This window comes from Nannobrachium achirus, assembly GCF_963921795.1.
Source record: "Nannobrachium achirus genome assembly, chromosome: 9".
Taxonomy (NCBI): Eukaryota; Metazoa; Chordata; class Actinopteri; order Myctophiformes; family Myctophidae; genus Nannobrachium; species Nannobrachium achirus.
In genome coordinates, this window is record NC_137818.1 from 43072755 (window position 1) to 43083213 (window position 10459).

The 10459-nt window shown below is 42.9% G+C and overlaps 1 protein-coding gene across 1 annotated transcript in view; it reads right to left on the bottom strand.

The window, feature by feature from the left end:
* Positions 1-9048, bottom strand: part of myt1b (myelin transcription factor 1b) — a gene marked incomplete at both ends in the record, with an annotated part of 135249 nt that extends 126201 nt beyond the window's left edge. The window contains 1 exon segment of the mRNA XM_080732784.1: positions 8943-9048. Coding sequence (XP_080588910.1) covers positions 8943-9048 — 106 coding nt within the window.
* Between the last annotated feature and the right edge of the window lie 1411 nt (positions 9049-10459).

Sequence of the window (10459 nt, forward strand, 5' to 3'; positions counted from 1 at the left end):
ATACACTGGGGGGAATACAAAGGGAGAAAATAAACTGCATACAAAATAGGCAACATTTCCATACAAATGACACAACACATCACATAATACTCAAGCACACACACGCACGCGCACACGCACACGCACACGCACACGCACACGCACACACACACACACACACACACACACACTCACGCACGCACGCACGCACGCACGCACGCACGCACACACACACACACCCACTCACACACACAGACACACAAAATGTGCCTGCACTACAAAACTGCTTGAGCTACAATCACCTCCGGTCTTCTGTTGCTGCCACTCCTGCCACACACAAAAATCTATTCAAGTAGGAATCTAATAATTCTTATGTTCTACAATTCTGAATCAATTTACAACTTCCAACTTTTTATTCATTTTTATTTATAGTTTAAAGATTCTCCTCTGCAGCTAGAGTAAGTGTCTTAAAGCAGTGGTTCTCAAACTGTGGGTCTGGACCCCAGGGGGTTCCCCAAATCATTTCTGGGGGGTCCCCAGATGATTAACTTAATGTGCTACATTGTTTTCTCACTCAACAGTAATATTTGCACATTTCTAAAGTGACAATTTAAGGACTTTTTGATACTTCTAAAATGACAAATTAAACATTGGCCAAATTGTCAAATACTATAGAGACAGAAATTGTGAAAATAGCAGATCTACATGCTCACAACGCCTTGCAACACGAGGCGTTGTGAGCATGTCAATTTTACACAACTATTTTCACAATGGAACCGTGATATACAAAATGTAATGCCTCAACACTTAGTGCTCGTCAGGGTGAGTTAAAATATGATTATTTTGGGGGTCGCAGTCGCAATGTCTTAGAGAAGCGATATGTAACTTGCCTCTTCTATCCTGGGTTTGAACCTGGTTTCCTGCTTAGCTGCTGACATTTTTACCATTGAAGTGCCGGCCTGCTTGCTCGGGGAATAAACTGGATCTTGAACATCAGGTCAAAAAGTCAGCAGTCACATCCTGTGTCTACAGTCTACGTGAGACATGACCTTTGACATGATCTAAATGTCTCTCAATTATAAGTTATATTGTATTAACTATCATACAGACAACTTTATATTTTATTCATTAAAAAAGGTTACGTAGTGAGGCTTTAAGTTTGTATTTGTGTGTTTACATTATTGCAATCAATCAGTTTATACAACTACAACTACATAAAGTTATAAACACTTTACTCCTCTTTCTGACATTCTTAGTGGACAGCCTGGAATATGCTTGTACTGTTCTCCATTATTGTCTAATAAAAATAATCAATCAATCAATAGTACTTACTTGTACATTTATTGTGTGCACTTGTGTATGTGTGTGCATGCGTGTGTTGATGCATGCTGTGTAAGTTTAAGTATAACATAACTTGTATCTATAGATGGTTCACGTGCACGCGGTGAAGTTATTATCCATCAAATAGACCCCTGCGGGCGCAATTGGTTACATTTGCACACTCTCAGAGATAGATTAACACTGAGGATGTTACTGTGCACACCGTCCTTCTCAGCTTTCCAACAATCTATCTACACAAAATACAAAAGGAAGTGGGCTGTCCTCTCTCCCCTAAAAAAAGCAGAAATCAATGGGTGCTGCGTCCACATGAATGATGGGACCCGGGTCCCCGTGCAATCCGTAATATGCGATCTGAGGTTGCACGGAGGAGCAGGAGTGGGTGCATTGATTGCATATGAGCTCTGGTGTCTTACTGCAGCCTACATCTGAGCGGCTGTAATTTCTCTCTGATTAGACTTCAGATTGTAATTACCTCCACCCGTATACGTGACATAAAGGGACTGCTTGTGCCAGAAAAGCAATCTACATGCAACGCCGCCATAAGCATGCACGGGGTAATGTGAATGTTTAGGTGTGGGATGTGCACTGCATTGTTCAGTGTGTGTCCATCCATACTTGTGACTGAGCCATGCATATATTTGTGCATGTGATTGTGTGTGATTGTGTGTGTGTGTGTGTGTGTGTGTGTGTGTGTGTGTGTGTGTGTGTGTGTGTGTGTGTGTGTGTGTGTGTGTGTGCCTGCCATTGGATTTGTGTATGAGTGTGACAGTGAGTGTTATTTGTACTTCATTTTATACGAGTCCCCACAGCGCATGTACGTATGTACGTGCTTGCTTGATTCCGCATGTGTGTGTGCGTGCGTGTGTGTGAATGTAGACTTCGATTCCATGTTTTTGAGTGTGCATGTGTGGGTGCATGTGAACAAACACACATGCTCACACGGGTGTATGCGTGGGTACGTGTGTGTGTGTGTCTCCAGAAGGCCTGAGTTGATCAGAGTGTGGAGGGACAGCTGTGCTACAAATCAGAACCCATTTACTGGTGACAGACTCATTACAGCCTGCTCATCTAATAAAACACAATGCACATGGTCAAATACCATTCACTCCACTCACACTCGTAACTCAGTCTACTGGGCATACACACACACACACACACACACACACACACACACACACACACACACACACACACACACACACACACACACACACACACACACACACACACACACACACACACACACACACAATATATATACACACACAGATGCACGCACAAATCTCTTGGTAACTAAACGGAGTGTGTCAATTGGAATGAGTAGAGAAAGTGGCTTTATGCATGTGTGTGTGTGGGGGAGGGGATAACCACTCGTAATGATGGATATTTGCTAAAAGCAGAGGTGCAGTAAACACTCTCACACCTCTACTCACGGGTAGTTTTATGATAAGTGCGCACCCCAACACACACACACACACACACACACACACACACACACACACACACACACACACACACACACACACACACACACACACACAAGCACACACACACACACACACACACACACACACACACACACACACACACACACACACACACACACTCCCTATAGTTGTATGAAACGTGTGTATCTAATACCCTCCAGGCTTCTGTTAAGATCCGCCCCTCGGAAGCTTGTGATTGGCTGAACCGGAGGTAGGGAGCGCTCCGTTGTATCCACTTGGACCGCGCGGAGGTGCCGAAAGTCTGGGGGACGAAGATTTACTATTCTGTCCATAACGGCACATAACTCGGTAACGGCGTTGAGTCGGCTCATGCGACCGTCACGATACTCGCCGCGGCGACTCGCTCGCTCGGCGGTGTCTCACGTGGCTCATGGTCGCCTGAGATGGCGCGCCTCCGCCATCTCCACCGAAAACAAGCGCTCCTTTACAAGAACCTAACTGAACCTTGGTGGGTTGGGAATTCAGAATTCACGCGGTTGAAACACACAAATAAATACTGTACATTCACTTTTTGCAGTACAATATTCCTTCCGGTCAGAGGTGGACGAAGTACTCAACCCCAGTACTTGAGTAAGAGTACAGATACCCCTGGTCAAATTTACTCCACTACAAGTAAAAGTAGCTCAGTCAAAATGTTATACTTAGGTAAGAGTAAAAAAGTACATGCTTTTTAATATACTAAGGCTGAAGCCACACCAAAGTACCTATGAGAGTGGAATCCCCATTCCGCCAATGCATTTCAATGGGATGGGGGCGGTTTTATGCCAGTAAAGCATATCTGTACACGGCGCCGACCTTGCATCTATGCTGGAGCAGATGAATTCTGCGGTTTTCCCCCTCTGTCCAATCGGGTGAGTCGAAGGCGGAATGGGGAGGGTTCTGGAAGTAATTGACAGGTGCGTCACTGGCTTTGGGACAGAATGCGCTCTCTGCGTTTTTTTGCGACCGAAGGTCGCAGTTTACCATGAGAAACGTCACAGCTTGTCCGCGTGTAGACGTGTAGACAGCGGCAAACCCATAGACCGGTTTGCCGCTTTGACATCATGCTCTGATGTCACTGTGATGTCAGGGGAACCACTCTACCAGAATGGGTTTGCCGCTCTGACATCACGCTCTAGCTTCACTGTGATGTCACACTAACAGAATCCCTTTTATGCCCATATATGGAGTTCCCTGATGTCATCAATATTAATGATGCCCTATTAGAGAGATCCCTGTGATGCCAGGGGGAACAAATCCCTTTTATGCCCATATATGGAGATATGGAGATCCCTGTGATGCCAGGGGAACAAATCCCTTTAATGCCCCATATATGGAGATCCCTGATGTCCACAAACCTGATGTCCACATCACTGTGGTGCGACCTCCCCTTTTATGCCCATATATGGAGATCCCTGTCCACAACCCTGATGTCCACATCCCTGATGTCCACATCACTTGTCGCCCTGAGGCGTCTTACTAGTTAGTACTTGGTGTGGCCTCAGCCTTAAAGGGGAAGACCACCCATTTTCAATATTGAACCGTGTCATTAATATGCCTTAGAGGAGTTGTGTGGAAATAGAAAAAAAGTTCCCCCTCTTCTGTGTTGCCTAGAACTGGAAGATTGATTTTGGGCTTTGTATTGTAAAGTACAACTTGATGACATCACACATTGTACTTTACAATACAAATCCCAAAATCAATCCTCCAGTTCTAGGCAACACAGAAGAGGGGGAACGTTTTTTCTATTTCCACACAACTCCTCTAAGGTATATTAATGACATAGTTCAATATTGAAAATGGGTGGTCTTCCCCTTTAAGTATTCAATAGTAAATGCTTTTAAAAATACTCAAATACAAGTAAAGGTATTGCTTTTAAAAAGTAAACATTTTAAAAAGTGAATTTATTGTTTCAGAGAAGTAACTCTCTGAAACCACCTGCATGGACTGATGTTCTTTGCTTGGTCAACCACTACGTTATACAAAGCCTGCAGAATCAACTATAAAAACAAAGGCATTACTGAGGAACAGAAACCTTCTTGAACTAGGGTCATCAGCTCCTGTGCTTGTGATGGACATTTTCCTGAAACTATATTTTTGCCATTGGACATACAAAATGAGTATAGTCAATAATATTTTACCATAAAAAAACACTAAATGTATACTAGCAGTAGACACGATGGAGAACACACGCTGTGTTTTTAAAAAGGCAGATGGTTAGTTCTCATCCCTTTAAACTTTCTTTTATTTTATTCAGATAGTAAGTAGGAAAATTGAGAGGTAAGGCGTAATTGGAGCAATTTGTAACCCATTTTCAAAAAATGCTTTAAAAATGTCAAGTGTATTATTGTTATTATTTCCATGGCCATCTCTGTACTTTTGTCTACTTTCTACGTGACCTTCTTCACTTTCTCAATTGAATTGATAGCTTTGAACTTTTCAAAGCATTAAAGACGAGAGACGGTGAGAAGAATTGTCATGTTGACATGACACAGGTCATTACTCATAAGCTTAAAAAACTTGGGCTCTTTATTAGAGTGTTATTTCAAAGGGCATTTAGGAAATGCAGTTCCCATCCTGTTAAAGTCAGGTCATTCGTTGGCTTGGAAGAAATTATTTTGGAATGGTTCTCTGCAGTGGTGTTTCTGGGTGTACTGGCACCTTAGGTAAGTGGTTCTCAAAGTGGAGTCTGGGGGCCCCAGTGGTCCTTGAGGGGTTGTATTAAGCAAAATTGCTTAATCTGTCTAACCACTTTAAACCTATTTTAAACATCAGTATACAACAAAGGACAGCAGGAATCTTGAATATTATGAATATGAACAGTGTGGATAATCCAATATCACGATGAGACTTATATTCTGATTTGATTTGAGTAAAGGTGTTCAATGATAATGTAGTAGAATAAAATAAATGTATTAACCTTCTTTAGGGCATGGTCACACCAAAGTACCTATGAGAGTGGATTCCACATTCCGCCAATGTATTTCAATGGGAATGGAGTGGTTTCATGCCAGTAGAGGATTTCTGTCTGCTGTGCAGACCTTGCGTTTATGCGTTTTCCCCTATGTACAATTGGGTGAGTCGAAGGGCAGACCGTCCCCAAGACTCAGGAGGTGACTAGTGGTTATCATTGATTATTGGGAGAATCCACTGGCTGCGCATAAAAATAATTTATCGCCGCCAGCCTTTGGTGTGAACGTACTCTTAGGGAAGAGAAAAAACATAAAAGTACTCAATACTTTACAGACTTCCTAGAAATGTACTTGAATAAAAGTAAAATATTACTGTCCTCCACTGATTACTGTCTATCTCTCTCTCTCTCTCTCTCTCTCTCTCTCTCTCTCTCTCTCAGCCCAACCGGTCAACAGATGGCCGCCCCACCTAGAGCCAGGTTCTGCTCAAGGTTTCTTCCTGTCGCCAAGTGCTTACTCATGGGGGAATTGTTGGGAGTCTCTGTAGCATATGGTCTTGACCCGCTCTATATGTAGTGTCATAAGACATGCACTTATTGGTTAAAACTATGCCTAAACCTAACCCAAACCCTAACCTCAGTAAAACTATGCCTAAACCTAACCCTAAAACCTAACCCTAACTAAATTCGGACTAATGAGATGTAGGACTAATGAGATTTCAGACTTATGGGCAGTCCCCCACTTATTTGGGGCTATACATAAACTGACTTGACTTGAGATGACAATCTCTGCCAGTGCTAGGGAGGCACAGTCAGATGCATGTTTTCTTTTATGAACACAAACACCGAATTTCCATAGGCCGGGATTGAGAATAGATATTATTCACAGACATGTGGCATGTATATATTTTTCAGGTGTTTAGTTGTGCTCTAATCAAGAGTTCAGTGTCTTGCTTAGGGACACTTTCACAGGACATGTAATGGGAGTGGGGGTTTAGCCTCGGATCATGTCCGTCCATCCACCTGTCTGTGAACAGCTAATCTCCGGCACCATATCTGTCAGATTTTTTATATTCCATCCTGATTGGCTAAGATCGGCATCTAACGTTTGCAGGAGTGGTTCGCTTTGAACAAAATGCCTCAAATCAAGAATGCAGCGTCCGATTGCCGTGAAAGGCAGAGGACGAAATGCCACCCTTTTGACATTGGCCCATTATAGCGCCACCAGGAGGTCCATCACATTTTGTCCAGACATCACCAAAATCGGTACACATTATGTCTATAGTCATGTGATAAAGATGGATCTGTCTTATTTTTCATAGTCCATCCTGATTGTCAAGTTCTGAACATTGCTGCCCCACAATAACCTACCTGACCTGGCGGAGATGAGTGCCCGAGGAACACGTTTTCTAGTTAATACTCCATTGCACAGCAAAATGAGCTTTTAGATAGGCTATTTCCGGTGAGTGATTACTTTGTCCTAAGACAAAGTATAAATCAAGCTTTGCGCTGATGATTCGCAGATCTATCCACTACAGTCGAGGCTGGGCTATTGCCCTGAGAGAATGCCTACAGGACTTTAAATATTGGATGCACACTTTGTATACAACTAAATGAGCACAAGAATGCACTCAGCAGCAGACATCTGACAACACCTGGAAATCTCCACAGCTGGCCATTTGGCCTCACGGTGGGGCTAGCTAGAGGGAAAGGTCATGACATGGGGTCACCAAAATCAATAGGTTTCTTCCTCTTGGGAGCTGGAATGTGCACAGTAAATTTCATGTAAATTCGCCCATTACTTTTCAGAACATGAAAGACAAACAGATGGCAGTGAAAACATAACCTCCTTGGCAGAGGTACTACGACTGAGTTTCTATTGTTTAGCCCAACAGCTTCTGTGAATGTCATTACCCAGAGCCTGGATCAGTTATCCACATATCAAGCCAGAAAACTTGAGGCCATATTTCAGGGTTCCCCAATTAGTTTTCCCCAAGGCCGAATTATGTCTAGGGTACCAAGCCGAAGGCCACAATATTGCAGGGGGCGACGGTGGCGTTCCCACTACTCCATGTATGTCCAAAACCGTTCATTTTGAATTTATCATTTTAAAAATGATGTAAACTAGTGAAAACAGCCGATCTACAAGCACACAACGCCTCGCGGTGCGAGGCGTTGTGTGCTTGTAGATCTGCTGTTTTCACTACTTTTGTGCGACGGCCTTGTATGATTTGCGAAAGAACGTACAAATTTGGAGATACGAGATTTCCACCCGACAACGACGATATACTAGTGTTGTTGCTGCTCTTTTACCACCATTATTACTGGGGTTGGTGTGGGCCAGACAGTAGCCCCCCGCGGGCCGCAAATGGCCCGCGGGCCGCCTATTGGGGAACCCTGCCATATTTGATGGCACTCTCAAGTTTGACTAACATGTCAGTGAAATCTAGCTTCCTCTAATAATGTAGTATTATATTCAAGCAAGCCCTTTCTGTCCTTCTCAGACCTGGAAGGTGGGTTTCAATAACCCCCCGACTAAACTACAAGAATTCTCTCCATTTAGCTGATAACCAGGGTTCCATCTCCCATCCACAAATTGCCGTGGATAGACCTGGCTATATTTCAGAACTTCTGACCTCCAACAGCACTGTTAAGCCCCTCAGGTCAGCCCGATAAGCACTGTTTGCAATCCCACGTCTCAGCTGAAAAAGTCTCAAAATAGGGATTCTACTTGGCAGAGCCAAGAATGTGGAATGTGGAACCGTCTCCATAACCCTCTGTGTTAATTTATCTCTCAGAGTGTAAATACGGGTCCATTTGGTTCCATGGAGAGTTAAATTAACTAGGATTCTTACAGTGCCTGAAAACATAAGAGTGGCTGATTCAGTAAGAGCGGTCTTAAAACACATTCCTACTCTCTTGTATAATATATTGATTGACTTGCATGCCTTACTATGTGTGTGTGTGTGTGTGTGTGTGTGTGTGTGTGTGTGTGTGTGTGTGTGTGTGTGTGTGTGTGTGTGTGTGTGTGTGTGTGTGTGACAGTGTGTGTGTGTGTGTGTGTGTGTGTGTGTGTGTGTGTGTGTGTGTGTGTGTGTGTGTGTGTGTGTGTGTGTAGGCTTACATCCTTTATTTATTTTTCTCTTACTGCTCACTCACGCGCGCACACGCACACACACACACACGCCTAGACACACACCTTTACAGAAAGGCTTATTTCTTACCTTTTTCGGAGAATTTGCAGTCGTCCATGGCCTGGTGACCGTCCAGATATTTGAGTAGAGCTTGATATGACCTTTTGACCTTGAGGTGAAGGACTGGGCTACACATTACACCATGTGCCTGAAGAAAACATGTGCACAAAACCCAGGTCAGCATTCTTTTGTCTGGCATATAATGAGCAATAAGATGTAAAAACAATTTTGCCATACGTTTGCTGAAAAGGCATGATTAATGAGTTGTGTCAAATGTCAAATCTAAAAGCTACACAGGTTGGCTAATTTGTTTCCCATTCATTTTCCCATGGCAAAAATAAATAAATACAAAGAAATCATGTGGACAGATAAAGTCTCTCCCTGCATCCAAAGAATGAAGCAACTGAATTGTCTCTAATTCTAGATAAATATCAGAAACAGAATCAGAAACTTACCTTTTCAGAAACTTTAAAAAAAAATTAAATGTAAAAGTTACAATGTAATCTTCTAACTTTTCAGAACTTTCTCAAGTTATCTCACTTCCGTGTTCACTCTATAAACGTTTTAGAATAACTCTTTGACTTTCAACGTCCAATGCTGATGACAGAGCCACAAAAGGAAAAGTTGGTCTTTTCCTTAAAGAATGCTGTAGGGGTGGTTTTTGTTGCTACTTGAGCATTCAGGAAGAGGAAAAAAAAGTCACAATGCTATCCTTTCAGGGTTAAGAGGGAGAGCAAAACAAGGGGGTCACGCAAGCCAAAATATGGCTGGGGGCTTCAGCTCTGCTGGGAATATGTGCCAGTGATAACTCCTCCAGTTGGAACACAGGCAGGCAACAAACTTTAAGCTAAAGTTAAACTAAACTAAACTAAACACCTTTTATTTACTACTATCACTTCAAAGCAAAATATACAGCATGCTATAATCATGGCATACCTAGGATTCTGTGAAAATATTGCAACCTGCTATAATGAGTTAGAAATATTGTAAAGAACATGCAGTTTTAAATTATACACAACCAAACAGCCATATGGCACTCTTGAAGGCTAAAAGTTCAGAGAAACTTTAGACTTTAGCTAACTACTGTGCCCCACTGCCCCCAGGCAGTTCCAACGGTCCCTGAGCTTTAAGACACAGTTCCCTATTGTCTCGTCCCATGACTGTATGTGTGTGTGTATGCTCTCTGCCTGTTCACACCCCTAGATGTTGACCATACCAAAAGGAACGGCACAGAACATAGTCACAAGACGCGCTACACGGCAGAAGGGGGAAGTTTGAGAGAGTTTTACAGAAGTTGTAACTGTCATTGTGGGTAACCACATCAAATAAATGAATCAGAGTTGACTAATTCCTCCCTACATAAAATAGGCTCTGACTGAGCACAAATACTCACTTTACTAACAAATGCTAAATATACTTCAGATTAGAGAGAGAGAGAGAGAGAGAGAGAGAGAGAGAGAGAGAGAGAGAGAGAGAAGGAGGGCAAGAGTAAAGTCTCACCAGTGTTGTCCCGGTTGAAGTTTGCTGAACACTGAAAAGAGTTCAAG